The sequence below is a fragment of the Musa acuminata genome, chromosome BXJ2-8 (assembly GCF_036884655.1).
Source record: "Musa acuminata AAA Group cultivar baxijiao chromosome BXJ2-8, Cavendish_Baxijiao_AAA, whole genome shotgun sequence".
In the NCBI taxonomy this organism is placed as follows: domain Eukaryota; kingdom Viridiplantae; phylum Streptophyta; class Magnoliopsida; order Zingiberales; family Musaceae; genus Musa; species Musa acuminata.
In genome coordinates this window covers 48,945,839-48,962,565 of record NC_088345.1, presented here as the reverse complement: position 1 = coordinate 48,962,565, position 16,727 = coordinate 48,945,839, and the positions used below count along the sequence as shown (strand labels likewise).

General features: G+C 43.3%; 3 protein-coding genes across 4 annotated transcripts; 2 read left to right on the top strand and 1 right to left on the bottom strand.

Annotated features, from left to right (window-relative positions):
- Window positions 1-358: 358 nt before the first annotated feature.
- On the top strand, window positions 359-5,872 carry LOC135619921 (mitochondrial carrier protein CoAc1-like). Of its 2 annotated transcripts, XR_010489544.1 has the most exons (8): window positions 359-1,124; window positions 2,134-2,219; window positions 2,310-2,517; window positions 2,944-3,073; window positions 3,462-3,646; window positions 3,770-3,901; window positions 4,087-4,209; window positions 5,496-5,872. XR_010489544.1 is itself a non-coding variant. In XM_065122420.1 (7 exons), exons 1-7 carry the CDS (start codon window positions 951-953, stop codon window positions 5,595-5,597), a joined length of 1,017 nt encoding a protein of 338 aa, XP_064978492.1. In that variant the 5' UTR covers window positions 361-950; the 3' UTR covers window positions 5,598-5,872. The 2 variants fall into 2 exon arrangements, 1 of the variants encoding a protein (XP_064978492.1); XM_065122420.1 differs by lacking the exon at window positions 4,087-4,209 and having other exon boundaries at window positions 361-1,124.
- A 1,422-nt stretch (window positions 5,873-7,294) lies between these two features.
- Window positions 7,295-8,756, top strand: LOC135618459 (LOB domain-containing protein 27-like). The gene is made up of 2 exons (XM_065119324.1): window positions 7,295-8,266; window positions 8,500-8,756. Exons 1-2 carry the CDS (start codon window positions 7,428-7,430, stop codon window positions 8,606-8,608), a joined length of 948 nt encoding a protein of 315 aa, XP_064975396.1. The 5' UTR covers window positions 7,295-7,427; the 3' UTR covers window positions 8,609-8,756.
- A 460-nt stretch (window positions 8,757-9,216) lies between these two features.
- LOC103996203 (phospholipase A1-II 5) lies at window positions 9,217-10,735 on the bottom strand. The gene has a single exon (XM_009417064.3). The coding sequence runs from the start codon at window positions 10,693-10,695 to the stop codon at window positions 9,481-9,483; it is 1,215 nt and encodes a 404-aa protein (XP_009415339.2). The 5' UTR covers window positions 10,696-10,735; the 3' UTR covers window positions 9,217-9,480.
- Between the last annotated feature and the right edge of the window lie 5,992 nt (window positions 10,736-16,727).

Here is a 16,727-nt window from a genome sequence, read left to right as displayed (position 1 = left end):
TCATCCCTCCCCACCGTTGTGATTGATTTAAAATCAACCACTTCCATTCAATCTTTATATCTATATAATATTATCGACGAAGATAAGATGGATAGATAGATGGGCCCGTATATCTTTTCGGGCTCAGATTTAGACGACGTGGGTGGGAATGGTATCGGTCCGGCCCCCTCTTCTTTGCTTTCGGGGCCCACATGGGAACGAGCCATTTTACTCCGTGCGGAACAACCCGCATAAACACTCACACGAATCCATCAGCTGCGACGACGGCGGCGGATGGAGGTCGCATGTACCGTTCGATTGCCTCGATAAGTCCGCACCGTGGCCGACCGATACAGGGATTCTTATCCTGCGTATGGTATCCTTTCCTTATCCCCGAACTCTTATTCGGTCTCCGGTATCCCCCCGTGATTAGCGTTGATGAAAGAGGAAATCGCTGAGGATTATAATTGGGGCGGATCGTTAGCGTAGAGGAGGCGGAGAAGTTAGTTTCGGAGAAGCGGAGGCACCCTAATTCCACCGCCTTTTTTCCTTTGCTTCTCCGATTCTTCTTCATCGTGGTCCCGATCGCGCCGGGGTTTCGGAGTCGTTGACCTCGTATGGGAATCGGTGAGATCGTCGTCGATCCATGGGATTGATCGATCGCTTCTAGAGTTTTTAATCTCATCGTTACCAGTTCGATCTTTGTGGATCCCAAGATCTCCTCCCCTGTTGATGTATCTTCTCCTCCCCGGGGCCGATTCGGATGCGAAGGAACCCTACCAGTTTCTTGGCATTCGCCCCCCGCCTCCGCGCTCCTTCCTTGGGAAAGACTTCTTCTTTTGCCTCCCCAGAGATCGATGGGATAAGGAGTTCGCCAAATTGCAAGCGGGGTAACTAGACATCTACGTTCCCTCCGCTTTTAGTTACATATATAGCGCTATTTAGGTTCTGGTTCCGTTTGGATTGGGAATATGGATTCTTCCCAAGGATCGACGATGACATCCGCAGCGGCGGCTGCGAAGGTGGATGTATCTGTGGTGGATTTGTTGCCGGTTTATGTTAAGGAGTTGATCGCCGGTGGAGCCGCTGGGGCGTTCTCGAAGACTGCAGTAGCACCCCTTGAGCGCATCAAGATAATATTGCAGGTTTGTTATCTCGTCCCTTTGTTTGCTATATCTTGATGACTGTGTTATATTCCCGCGTCTCGTCCCAAGTCTCGTTTAAACCTTTCTAGAATATGATGTAAGAGGTGTCGTCTCGATTTATTCACCCGTCTCTGAGCCTAATCTTGCAACTTTCGTTTAGCTTGTAATTTCTTGGCTGTTGTGAGGTGTCTCTAGAATAGCTTATGCCTTTGTCATGAATTTTTCTTCAACTGCGGTTCTTTAAAAGTATGTTCTACCGAATATATCATTTGTTGTTGATTATGAATAACATTTTGTAGACATATATTCTTTTTTTCCTAAGTATCATAAACCATGTTGGTGCTGTATGCAGTAATTAATTTCTCCTAGTTTTAAGAGTACAATGGTATAGTATTGGTGGTCTTTAATTTGATGATTCTTTTAGATGCTATTTTGTTTTTCACCACTTGTTTGGAGTTCTGCTTGTTCTTTCAGTGATACTCTACTTTTTCCAATGGGTTGATTTTTTATGTATTTCTGAATTGTATATCCACACAAAATACATGGGTAAGATAATACACCAAGGACTCTTGGCCAAGTGTGAAGCTCCAATCGGTTGGTTGTCTTGTTATGATTTTATTTGACCGAAATGTTCATAGTAGCTAGTTACTGTAGTATAGAGATATTTTTACGCTTTGAGATAAGGTATACCATGTGCCCTTTCGGATTTTGAAACCTTTCATTAATGATTGTCTGTTGTTTGATTTGCTAATGCTGAGGTTTCTCTACAGTCATCTGTTCTTTTAAGGTCAAATTGTGTCAACAAGTGCCACGTAAATTTGTGCTATTTTATTTCTCATCTTGTTTCTTGAGGTGAAAAATGATGTTAGCTTCTCATCTGTTTTCTGTATCATTGTCGTGACAGTTTCTAGAACTTCTTGAGGACATATGATAAACAGGAATTTGTTGAAATGGCTTATACATTATTAGATTTATAATGTTATTTATGCTTTCAATGTTACTTTGACAGACAAGAACCGAAGGGTTTAAATCTCTTGGGATTTTACAATCTTTGAGGAAGTTGTGGCAACATGAGGGCTTCTTCGGATTCTATAAGTAAGTAGAAACTAATAAAACTGCAGAGTTACATTTTAAACAATTATTAGTTGTTTTTACGTTTTAATATTTGTCATTTTTGTCTTTTAGAGGAAATGGTGCTAGTGTGCTCCGAATTGTACCTTATGCAGCACTACACTTCATGACATATGAGCAGTATCGTTGTTGGATTCTGAATAATCATTCTTCATTTATCTCGGGACCATTTGTTGATCTTCTAGCTGGTTCAGCTGCTGGTGGGACTGCTGTTTTGTGTACCTATCCATTAGATTTAGCTCGGACTAAGCTGGCTTATCAGGTAAATGCAAAGTCTAATTCTTATGCTCTTATGGATATTATTCTTATTTTCTTGCCTGATTTCTGATCTTCTCAAACTTTGTTTCTGATGTTCTGCATGTGCATTTCATGCAATTAAGGATTTTGGAGTATTTTGTTAAGACAAACAAACTAATTCTAGGCATTAATGTCAATTGGTTGATAAACTTAGGTCACTCAGCCATATTTCAGATTATTGTAGTAATTAGTCATTGTGTTGATTGATTTTGTTCCTGTCAAAATTTGCCCTATTTGTGCTATCATCTAATCCCTGGGTAGCATTGTATTTTCTTCTTCCTTTTCGTGTCTACTTAGAACCTCTTAGCTATTTTTGTACGTTGGACAGTTTTGTTTGTATTCAATGTGATCGTGGTGCCTTGGTTGATGTTTGCTTAAACTATCGTTTCAGGTAAACAGTCCAGGGAGATTGAGTAGTGGTCTAAGAATGTTTAGTCCTCAGCCTGCTTATACTGGTATTGGAGATGTGTTTAAGAAGGTCTACATGGAAGGTGGGATACGTTCTCTATATCGAGGAGTAGGTACGTTAAGCTCTTGTATAATCTTTCAAACAACCACCCTGCTTCTTTAGTTTGTGTAATTGGAGTAATGTTTATCCTTCCCTTTTTCAGTTATTGTGTAAGCTTTCTAATGATCACCCTGCTCCTTAACTTTGAATAATCATTTATCAGTTTCAAAAGAAGCTTAGGCTACACAAAACATGTGGTTTACGTCAGTTAATATTTCTCTGTTTTCATTCTTCTGGAATTGCACATTTGAATGGACCGTGCACTGATGTATGCTTGATGCCAGTAATCTCTCAAGTTGGTGCTGCAATATTTTGTGTTGACATAAGCTGTGATCATGACAGATCTCCATTAAATGATTCAAGCATGGCAGTATGCTAACTATCATGTTATGTTGATGCAGGTCCTACGCTTATTGGTATCCTTCCTTATGCTGGTCTGAAATTTTATATATATGAAGATCTCAAGGCTCGGGTACCTGAAGAATACCAAAAGTCTGTAGTTCTACGCCTCTCATGTGGGGCTTTAGCTGGTTTATTTGGGCAGACTCTCACTTATCCACTAGATGTGGTCAGGAGACAGATGCAGGTATTCTACCACTTGATGTTGTCCTGTGCCTTCTTTTAGTGGTCATTCTGTGATAACAGTAGGATGATTTTTTCTTCCAATCATGAAGGATGTAGTTTGTGATTAGTTTCTTTACGTTCTTAGGTTCAAAATCAGCAATCGCTAAATCACCCAGGTGCTCCACTCATCAGGGGAACAGTCCAAGGGCTTTCATTCATCCTCCATACTCAGGGATGGAGGCAACTATTTGCTGGTCTGAGCCTCAACTATGTCAAGGTAAGTACATGTACTGTAAGCATGCATTTATGAAGTTGGTAAGTACATGTACTGTAAGCATGCATTTATTAAATAGGTAAGCAAGTTCATGTACTGTAAGCATGCATTTAGAAGCAGGTAAGTGCATGTAAGCATGCATTTAACGTAGTGGCAACCAGAAACTCCTAAATATTTTTTTTGTTCAGATGGTCAATTTTGAAGTCGTCCTTATATAAGGGGACAAAAAATTATGACTCACCAGAACTTCCTGTGATCAAGAACTATTGCCTTCTGTAAGGACTGATCTGGTGTTTTTGGATGGAGATCTGGTAAAGATTAATTTTTGATAGAATTGGTTGTTTTTTGGCAATTGATTCTAAGTGATGCTTCTCATTTTTATTTTAAAAATTGTCAATTTTGAACTCATCCTTAGATAAGGGGGGGGAAAAATTATGACTCACCAGAACTTTCTGTGATCAAGAACTATTCCCTTCTGTAAGGACTGATCTGATGTTATTGGATGAAGATCTGGCAAAGATTAATTTTTGATAGACTTGGTTGTGTTTTGGCAATTGATTCTAAGTGATGCTTCTCATTTTTATTTTAAAAATTGTCCAAGATCTATGAGCTGAATTTCTGCACGACCACAAAGGTTGGACAAGTACTGCGATGGCACATGGAAAATTCCATTAGCTGTTTCTTTCTATGAGGGAGGAAATTTAATGATCAATTTAGATGCTATAGTGTGGAGGATGCATTTCTCCAGCAGGATCTAAACTTTCTGTACCTTTCTGAAAAATGGAATCATAGTCAGCCATGGGATTGGCCTAATATATGAGATACTTTGTTATCTAGCAGGGAATATTTTGCTATATAGCTAGGACAAAATTATGAAACATGACCTTTTATAAATCTCAACTTTTAGTTATTTAATGGATTGGAAAGTAATAATTTCAAGGATGTCTTTCATGGGTCTCAAGCTATCCTATTCATGCATATATGTAGTAGTTAATTATCAGCTCACTTGGACACCTGAGAAATAGTATCTTGCTGTAGTTTTGAAGTGGAGGAATACAGTAGTTTGTTTTCATGGTTTCTGGACCAATGATAAGAAGTCACCTCCTGTTGATCAGAAGTGAAAAAAATGAAAGAAAATTAAGCAACATCTGAGGGCCAAATTGTCTCGATCAGTCGTGCTTCTCAATGCTTAGCTTCAGGTTATGCTTTGTTGATGTCGTTTATCAAGATGTGAGTTTGAATGATTATTTCTTTTGCATAGGTACTCTCTTAAGCTAATTTTGTCTTGTCACAAGTTTACTAATTAACTAGTTGTAATGCTATGTGGTACTACGGGTTGGATTATTTAAGGTCCAAAGAAACTGTCCCTATTATAATCAGTCTTGGGTCTCACTGTTACAAAATCCAGTTATTGCCTCTATTAGAAATATACTGTTTGTAGTGCAATACAATATTGTATTGCACATTAAAAAATAACTGCACTTGGTCTTATCACTAAACCCGTATTTATCTTTTTTTTCACTTAAAAATACTTGGTGATTATATCCGTTAATAGATGGCAATTATTCACTAATAACTGCATGTTTGATGTATGCAGGTTGTTCCTTCGGTAGCCATAGGGTTTACAGCATATGACATGATGAAGACTTTGCTAAGAGTTCCACCTCGAGCAAAATCTTCGGCTCCTTCGGCTGCATAAAGGATTTGTATCCAATATTGATGCTCTATTCTCTCACTTAAACAATGGAACCATGGCATGATATGATTCGCTTAATCATTCGGAGAACCTTTAGCAACTATGCATTTGAGTTTCTCTCGGGATAAAAAAATATGCATGTTAAAGTATATGTCTACCACTTACAGATGGCATATATGAATATGTGACAGCGTCAGCTAAACAATTGTATTCATATTTGCTTTAATATGTATTCACAACTATCATGGAAATATTGAATACAGAACGAACTTAATTGATTTGGGAACAAGAACCTTTGTCCTTCAGGACCGTTGGCTTCAACCTATTGATTTGGGAACGAGAGCTGCAGCTGGTTTGATTGGAACTCTCGAATATGCCCGTGCAAACGAGTCGAGAACCATACATTCTGTACCAGACACAATCTTGCTGGCTACCATCAACTGAAACGTTACTGGTAATAGATGAGTGTTGATCGAGTTACAATTTCTATCTGTGATGGTTATCTTGTCAAATTCACGTTTCTTGATAAAAGATGCGTTTGCTTTGGTTAGCCTTTGGTACTTGGAAGTTTCCTTCTTGCAATTAAGTGATCTCAAACCTCTGAATCCATGAAAGTGAAAACTTGGATCAATGGGGCGGTTGCAGGTTGTTGGGAGATGTTGATGACATATCTGAGAACAGAAAGGATCAAGCAAAGCAAAGCATGAACATCTGTCGATGGAAAGTCTCGCCAAGTACAGTGGAGCAAAGTAAAAATACCCGAAGGGCACAAGGAATGTGCAACCAACAGCTTCAAAATCCGTCTCCCTTGTTTTTTAAACCCGAGAAAGAAATGAGTAACTTATATCTAAACTCTTAAGATCCACATCTTGTGGTATATAAATAAGGGGGCAGGATGGATGATCCGTCCTCCTCCGCAAATAATCCACATCACATCTGGTGACCCACCGACAGCTTAACTTCCAATTAACCTTTCGACTACTTCAAATTTATTTATAGACTAAAGCCGGATTAGAATAAACGAGAAGTCCTGCTCTTTTGATTCCAAATATGTGCGTGTATATGTATACGTACATGTAATGCGCCAATGACTGTTTGAATCCTATCAACATTGGAGTTGGGAAGATTTAATATAATGGTATAGGAAGGATGCTTTCACGACTCGAATCTGAATAAGATATCAGTCAGTCAGGGAATGGATAGCTGCTGATATGGGCTGGCTCAGTTTCGTTGCTCCTTTGCTGCTTTTAACTGTGGATAAGATATCGGACAGGGAATGGATAGCTGCTGATATGGGCTGGCTCAGTTTCTTCTTTGTGGAGACAGATGATGGACAGGGAAAGGACGAGCCAGTCAGGTACGTGCACCTCCAACATGATCCGAATTAAAATTAAATAGGAAGGGTCACACACACACACACACACACACACACACGCACTCTCCCTCTCTCTCTCCTCTGAGATGTATTTTATGATGAGTCACGAAGAAATGGTCGTCTCGTCCAACATGATCCGAATTAAAATTAAATAGGAAGGTTACACCCTCTCTCTCTCTCCTCTGCGTTGTATTTTATGACGTGTCACGAAGAAATGGTCGTCTCTCCAACCGATCTCCGCTCCCGGCCATTCCTTCCTCCTCCGCGCATTTCCATCGATGGGCGGCTCGGCTCCTTTTGCTGCCCACTACCGATCCCATCGGTATCAGAAATAACAAGAACAAATAATATTCGTCTTCCTCTTCCTCCTCCTCCTCCTCCGCTGAGCGAGTGAGGCCGGCCGGAGCCGTAGGCCCAGGACCTGTGCCACCTTCGTCGCCCCACCCCTCGATCTTATCATGATCGCTGGCACTGCATCCCATACAACTACCACCAAAGCAGGAAGCAGCAAGAACACCTCCTCCCGCTTTTCTTCCTCCTCCTCCTCCACCTCCTCCTCCTCCCAGGCCACCGCAACCCAGGCCTGCGCCGCCTGCAAATACCAACGCCGCAAGTGCAACCCCGACTGCACCCTCGCCCCTTACTTCCCGGCCAACCAGCAGCACAAGTTCCTCAACGCCCACCGCCTGTTCGGCGTTAGCAATATCCTCAAAATCATCCGCAACCTCGATCCCTACCAGCATGCCGAAGCCATGAAAACCATCATATACCAGTCCGATATGCGTGCTCTCGATCCCGTCGGCGGTTGCTACCGCATCATCCGCGACCTCGAGTACCAGATCGAGCGCGACTCCAATGAGCTCGCCCTCGTGCTGAGGCAACTCGCCGTCTGCCGTGCGCAGGCTGCCCAGGCCTCTGTCGCGTCCGACCTGGAGGTCCACCCTAATCTTCTGCTTAACACGGCCACGTCCGAGGATGTGGATAACGTGATTTATGGTGGTAATATTTTCCCTACGATCAACCAGCAGGATCAACAGCAATACTATAATTACTTGTGCTACGACGATGACATCACCAGAGATCATCAAAACAACCACCCAAATACAAGCATCATAATCAATAATAATAGTAATAACGATAACAATGATCTATCGAGTCTACAACACCAGCCGCACTTCAACTGCATGGTGGAGGACGAGGACGTAAAGCCTTTGGTAGACATGTTCGATGTCAGACAGACGTCGATGGGAGGGGACGAGGATAACGCCGATGAGGCCGGTCATCCACGTTGCAGCAGGTAAAAGTTTTTATTTATTTATTTATTTATTTATTTATTTGTTTGTTCGTTTATTTTCTCTTGAAACGTTTATATTCATGAATTGAATTCTAAAAAAACACGGGAATGGCCTCGATGGTTGGGTTGGACAGATTCAGACGTGGGACGAGGCAATAGCTAGGTCACCTATCTGTCTCTGTGTGTGTGTGTGTGTGCGTGTAATCTCATCAGGTTGGCTTTGTTTGATGTTACAGCACCCAAGTGCCGGAGCTAAAGGATGAGACGAGTCCGGTGGAGCATGCGCAGGAGGAACACGATCTGAAGGGTGCTGCCTCGTTGTTCACCCTAACCAACTGTAGTTAGTTCCTCATCTCTATATATGATATGTTTTCGTGTGTTGTTGTTTGGCTCTTCTTTTTTCTTGTTTTGTTTTTCTATTCTTAAAATCTCGTAGAGATCGCACGCAAAGGTAGACGACAGTTGTCGAAACTTGTCATGCCAAATGTCAAGTCGGAGCTTTCTTTTTCTGGAAAAGAAAAAGGTGCAAGTATGGATCATTTCATATGTTTTAAAATGAATTAAAATTCACGTTGACATCTAATAGCTGTTTGCATCGAGCAAAATAATTCTCGGATGGAATTAAAATTCACGTTGACGTCTAAGTGCTGTTTGCATCGAGCAAAATAATCCATGTCAGGATCCAATAGCTTATGAGTCCATCTTAATTGTCCGTGCGTCGCGGGTTTCGTGGTCTTCGTTCCACTTCCCTTCCGCCGTAGTTGGTCCTCGATCGCGCGCAAAGGTCTTGGTTAATGTCGCGTCATCGTCTCCTCCAACTAAACTACATATTGGATTCGTCCATTCGCATGGCACCGTAGAACGAGATGAAGGGAGAGCTACCATTCATTCGTTTCGTAGCAGGTATTACCACCATGGATGTGATCGACGACGATGAGAAGGTGAAGCCGATGTTCAAACCACAGGATTTTTATTTATTATTATTCAGCGAAGCAAGTGCTTCACTGGCGTTTCACTTACTGACCCAATTACACACACCTAGTAGAAACCGATCACCACACAAGTTTGAAGCGTACGTTCGTGACTGCTGCATGCAGGCCTGCACTAGTTCTTCTTGTCATCTCCCTCCCCCGTCCCCGTGACGACACAAAGAGATAGAGTGAGAGCAGGGAGTGACAACTTTATTTAGGGTAGATAGGCAGGCAGGCATTGGATCCTTAGAGCTGGTGGCCATTACTGGATGACTTGCAGTTCCATCCAGGTGTCTCGGACCACTCTCCATCCTTGTCCGGTACCATTCCTTTGTTCTTCTCCACCCACCACGCCTCGGGTATCTGCAACTCATCCTTCAAGTAGCCGCCCTGCTTGTTCACTAGCGCCAGGCTCCTCTCCACCTTCAAGTGGAACTCGACGTCCTTCCAGGTCCACCCGGCCACCGTGTGGAGGACCACTTGCAGGTCGTGGCTACTCGCAAGGATTTTCAAGATGGTCGACGTCTTGAAGTCTATGTCCAGAACTTTCAAGTAGGGCGACAGCTTGGAGTCTATGTCCAGAACTGAGCCGGTGACAACGTAGTCGGTTGGAAGTGGCCAATATGGAACGATGTCCCAAGTATTCCGGACACGTAGAGCTCGAAGGTTGGGCAGCTTCTCAAACCTTTCATTGAAGGCCTTGTTCCCAACTTTGGGGTTCTCAAACACCACGGCACATACTGGGAAGTGCTCCTCCTTGCCTTCTATCTTGGACAGTCCTTTGTTCACTATATCGAAAGAACTCAAGATGGCGAGGGCGCCTCCCAAGCTGTGGCCAACGCACACTATGCTAAGGCTCTCGTTCTTGTATAGCTTCACTAGCTCGCTTAACTTACTCAGTAACTGCTCCCTTGCACTGGTTGCGTTGCATGGAAATTGCGAACCGCTGTCTTTCGACGTGTAGATGTCGTTCCAGCCTTTCACGACCTTCACATCTTGCACATCTTGGTTGTCGGGGTCGAAGGGCACGAGACTGATCACTAAGTCCTCGATGAACTCCGACGGCCGCATCGTGCCGCGCCATACGACGTAGATCTCGCGGCGCCCGGTACGCTTCGTGTATGCGTCCTTGGAGACGGCGATGTAGCCCATCCAATTAGACTCCTTGGTCAAGTTTGACCAATTAATCGACATGGCGTAGAGGTACTCCTTGACGTCGTAGTTGGCCGCGTAGGGGAAGAACACATCGTCGAGGAGGGTGCTGGGGCGGTAGCGGCACATGCCACGGTAATTGGAGTGGTCGTCGCTGATGAAGGAGTCGGCGGTGACCTGACACATGTCACCGCATTGGAGGAGGAAGACGCGAAGGGATTGGTCGAGAGGGTCGAGAAGGCCGGACCAGTGCTCGGATCCGAGGAGCTCAGGCCAGGATGGTGTATCCGCGCCAATCTTTTGCGCCATTGGAAGAGGAGGAGGAGGAGGATAGGAGTAACTGATACTTTGTGTGGAAGACGGTGAGGTGCCCAGTGACATATATATACAAGGAGATGGTAGCACGAACATGAAGGCCCATACAGGGATTCCCAATAATTGAAGCTGCTTGCCGATGAATGCAGAGCTCACCACGTGTTTAATGGAATCAATGCCTGAGGTAACTTGTTTCTTCATTTTCTTATTCACGGGCTCCCACAGTATTAATTAGGCATGATGATGTGATTTCGTCTTAGAAAACATTTTGATAGTTTGTCTTTTTCATGTTAGAAAATAAAACACAAATTACACAGAAGAAACAGGAATCCGTGTATGTATATACAATATACGTTACTAATATATGAAAAATTACATAGAAAATTATTTTCTTCTGAGATTAGTACGGGCACGGCGACAGCTTTAGATATTCGATCCCACCGGGGTCGTCGAAATAGAGTCTGACCAATAATAATAGAGCACCATTGTGTCATCTCATCATCGTACTATGTTTTCTTTTTCTGGAGGTCTACTTCACAGGCCACCCGTTCCGGACGGGCTATTGATAATGGATTCCACTAGGATAGTGAATGACAGAGCAGCATGCCATCTCATCGGACTCTATTGGGGTTTTTGGGTGGTTCCCCGGCGTAGTCGTTTTCCACGTTATCTTTTATTACTGTCGACTTGTGTTTCACAAGTCTACAGCTCGTTCCATTGATTAATGTGTGATGGCTCGTACAGAGTGGTTGAGACATTCATATTCAATCTTTATCTTCTTTTACTTTAAAAAACAATATATTATTTTTTTTGATGTCTTTCACATAGTTTTTTTTTTTTTACAAGTATTGATTTGATATCTTTTAAGTAGAGAATTATTGAGACATAATCATATTATGTAGGTACATCTGTTAGACCATTAATATCGATTATTTTTATTCTGATATCCTCTTCTAACTTTTTAATTATTATTATCGATTTGTTTTTTCATGTCTTTTATATACATAGTTATTAAGATATTATCACAATACGTAGATAGATATATCTGTTGACGACGATAGATACCGATTATATTCATATTCACAAGTTTTTTATTTTTTTTCTTTGGAAAAAAAAAACACCCATCTAATAATAAAATTTTTTTACGTCTTTCGCATAGCTTATTTCTTTTGTTAGCATTGATTTGTTCAACATGTTTTTGAAGTACTGATTTATTTCGATTCCATGATCTAAATCATTTTTAGTTAATTTTTGTTAACTAAATTAGTTAGTTAAAATTTATTGTTGGTTACATCTATTGACATTCTGTGCATCGGGTTATTCGAACCCTTCAAACATTCCGAAGGTGGAGAAAAAACTTCTATCCTAATAACAAAAATATTTTTTGAAATAATTAATTTAACAAGTCTATTGAATTAAAATTTAAGAGTTGAATCTCTAAAAATCGCTCGACAAATTAAAATTGAATTGTCTGATTCGATTTTAAAACCGCTCAACAATTTTTGATTTAAAAAAATGTTTTTGCACGAATAATTTTATTTAAAAGTGTTTACTAGAGATATATTTCTTAATTTAATTAAGATATAAATGTTTTTTAATATCTTAATTTAAAATGTTTTAAACTAAAATACGTTTAAACTTTTAATAGAATAGGAGGGTGGGAAAAACATAAATATTAGTTAGCATTTATGTTTTCTCAATCGTCCTCGTAATATCTCTCTTTTTTTTTTCTTAAGGATCTATTTATAATGTAGAGATCTAAATTTAAATATTAAAAATTAAAGATGATGTGTGAAAGATTCATATTAAGTTTTAACAAAAATCCTTAAGATAACCCCATGCGTCATTACCGTGGAATGGGATTTCCAATAATTGAAGCTGCTTGCCGAAATAGACTCTGATGAATAACAGGGCATAATTGTGTTATCTTCTCATTGTACTATTATAGCACATATTTTGGTAACCTGTCCTCCAACCACTATCCATAGCCACATCAACATCAAGGTCAACACATCAGATTGTACCCCCCGGTCAACGTCGATTCCGCAAAGGTCGGGCGACGCCAACCGAGTACCATGTCGTCTCGCAAGAGTCGGGACGACACTGATCGAGCATAGTGCTGTCCCGAGGTCGGGACGGCGCCGACCGAGTATAGCGCCGTCCCCGTCGTCCCGTAAGAGTCGTGGCAGTGTCGTCCTGTAAAGGCCAGATCGACGACGACCAAGTACAGCGCCGTCCCACAAAGGCCAGGACAGCATCGACCGAGTACCGTGCCATTCCGTAGGAGTCAGGATGATGCCGACCAAGTACAACACTGACAATCATAAATATGATAGGTACGGTTGGCCCTTTAGTGGAAGGATAAGAACCCCTCGTGGGGCTGACAACAAGTGATCTCTCGCTGATTTTTCACTCAATTCTAACAACTTCGGAGGGGTCGAAATCGAGAGCCCCCTTCTCAACCCTGACCTGTGTGCAGGGACCGGTGATAAAGAGGCAAGCGGTCAGCCAAAGGGAGTTTCCCGACTTTGGAGCCAAAGCCCAAGCCTGACCTCACCAGACTTCGATCCTCGTCAACCAAACACCAATGTGGATGATCTTGCACACCTAGGACCGAACCAAGCTGTGCTGACTCCCTCTACCATGGTGTAAAGGATCACTATCATTTTGGCGCTAGGAGGGCCCAATGATGCAGGATCAACCTCAACCTGGCAACACGATCGAACACTTGGGTAGCGAGCGCCTCCCGACCCACTCAACCCCTGGGTTAGGGGAGCAACACCCGCCTCCCCCTCGAGCAGGAGGCCAACGACTCCATAGAGACCCCGAGGTGCTATTGGCGACTGTTCACTAACCCGGGGTTATCACCCCCGGGAGTGGTTGCCGCTCAACCTTCCATCTCCGCTGAGGCATTCCTCAGCCTGACGCACTAAGTTCAAGTCCCGACGGGGATGATGCAAACCATTGTTCCCCTCGTCTTGCCTCCTGAACAACCCCTAATGCTCCTGTCGACGCCATAAGGGAAATTGCCACCCCTAGCTCCCGTGCAGCCTCCACCCTCTCCTACACCACCCCTCGCTCCTTGACAGCTCGTGATGACGAACATCGCCGCGTCACCCGAACGACGGCTGACGCCCACGCATGACGCATGAAGCCTTCAACACCCCCACACCGGCAGCCCCGAGCCAGACACACTATCGTCTGACTTGGCGGACTCCCTCCGGGCACAACTGCACTCGATAAATCGGCGCCTGGACGAGGTTCAATAAGAGTTTTGTATATCCAAGAAGGAGCTCAACGAGGCCTCTTCAGGGGGATCGCCTTTCATACTCGAGGTTCAGGACAAGCCAGTCCCTCCAAGCTTTTGTCTTCCTATTCTCGAAGCCTATGATGGCAGCTCTGATCCAACGAAACATGTCGCCACCTTTCAAGCCCAGATGGCCCTATACGGTACTTTTGACGCCCTCATGTGTAGAGCATTCCCCACCTTGCTTTGAGGCCCAGCTTGGATGTGGTAAAACCGACTCAGACCGGCCTCGATCGCCTCTTTCGACCGATTGGCCAAAGAGTTCGAGCTCAACTTCCTAGCCAGTGTGTGACCGAGGTCGTCCGCAGCTCTGCTCCTCGGCCTCAGCCAAAAGGACGACGAGCCACTTTCTCATTTTATGACATGCTTTGCTACTAAAATCCGGGGGCTGCTCGACGATCACCCTTCTTTGATAATGCAGGCCTTTCTAATGGGACTCCGACCTTCCAGGTTCTTCTGGTCGCTGGTCAAGTGACCTCCTACGACCATCCCCGAAATGCTTCAACATGCTAACCAATACGTGGCTGCCGAAGCATTGGTGGTGGGAAAGTGCGAAGAGAATAAGAGGCTGCGACCAGAACCAACCTAAGGGCAGCCCCCGGTACCGCCAAGAAGGAGAATCGACTGACCCAATGCAACACTCCTGAGGCCCCCACTCCCGCCTTTGAAGTCCTCCAGGACCGAGATATTCCTGCAGATCAGGGAGAAGGGACTCCTGAAGGCCCCAAACTCGATGAAGGCACCGCATGAGCTCAGGGACCATTTAAAGAACTGTAGGTTTCATAACGATTATGGACACGACACCGACGTGACCTCAAGAATCAAATTGAAGAACTCATACGCTGGGGGCACTTAGGTCACTAGATTAAGAGGCCACGCGAAATGTCTCCCCCTCCCTCCGGTCCGGTCGAGAAGCAGATTGATGTGATCAGTGAGGGTCTGGCATCAGAGGGAGATAGCATGGCAGGGCGAAAGGCTTATGCCCGAGCGGCCACTGAAAAATGCCCGCGACAAGCCTAACTGCCCCATATCACCTTCCCAACAGGAGAAATTGAACACCCGGAGCATGACGACGCGCTAGTCATCTCGGCCATGATTGCCAATGCTCGGGTTAAAAGGATCATGGTGGACACCGGGAGCTCCGTCGATATCCTATACTTCGACGCCTTCCGGAAACTCAACCTAACCAAGGAAGACCTCGCCCCAAGTCAATCGACGCTTACCGAATTTACAAGCGACTCCATTTCATCCCTCGACACGACCGTCCTGCCAATCACCTTGGGCGACGACCCACGAGTCAAGATGATCATAGTAATCTTTATGGTGGTGGAACTCCCTTCGCCCTACAACACCATCCTAGGCTGACCAACCCTGAACAAGCTCAGAGTGGTCATCTCCACATACCCCCGCGCGATAAAATTTTCGACCCAAGCAGGGGTCGGAGAAGCAAGGGGCAATCCTCGGGAATCCCGACAATGTTACCTAGCGACGGTCACACTACCCAAGAAGCCATGACACGAGCATCCCATTGCCGACTCTCGGGACGTCACCAAGCCAACACAATGACCCGAACCGACTGAGCATACCTAAGAAGTCCCTCTATGTCACGATCGACCAGATAGGGTCGTTAGGGTTGGGTCGAGGCTACCGAAGGAGGAAAGAGAGTGGCTCATCAACCTACTTGTTGAAAACGCTAACATCTTCGCATGGTCACCAACGGACATGCCCGGGATCGACCAAGCGATCGCACAACACCGCCTGAACATCAGTCCCCAAGCACGACCGATGAAGCAGTGACCCCGAAAGCTCGCACTTGACTGACAAAAGACGGTTGGCGATGAGATAGAGCGACTCTTGACGACGAGATATGTGTGTGTGTGGGGGGGGGCCTACTTCACAGGTGACCCGTTCACATATGTGTGTGTGTGTGTGTTTGGGGGCCTAGTGGGCCTACTTCACAGGTGACCCGTTCACATGTTTGCAGCACGTTCCATTGCTTAACGTGTCATGGCTCAGACAAAGTGTGTTGACACATCATTGCTGAGACATTCATTATCCATACTTTATATATTTTCTTGAAATAAAAACACCTCTAAAAATAATATTTTCCACTGATTACACTCTTTTAAATAATTTTTAATTATTATTATTATCATTGATATATTTTTCTCATATCTTTTGCATTAAGGATTATTAAGACATTATCATAAGTACATCTATTGGGAACGGATTATTAAGACATTACATTCATATCCATTTTTTTTTTTAGAAAAAAAACCCTAGCACTAGTGATTTCTACATCATTCATGTGGCGTTTTTGTTAGAATTGATTTGTTGAACACTTCTTTTAAGTACATAGTTGTTGACACATCATCACATTTTGTAAGCATATATATTGGACAATGGATATCGATTACATTTATGCTGATGTCCTTTTTTTAATTTTTTCACTATTAATGTTGACTTATTTATTTCATATTTTTTGCATATAGAGTTGTTGAAATATTATCACAATAGATAGATATATCTATCAACGATGGATACTGATTATATTCATATCCATACCCTTTTTATTTATCTTGCGAAAGAAAAACACCCCCTAACAATGTTTTCTACATATTTCATATAATTTCTTTTGGAAGTGTTAATTTGTTAAATGTGTCTTTTAAGTACACTTCTCTAACAAGAGTATTTTTCACGTTTTTCACGTAACTTCTTT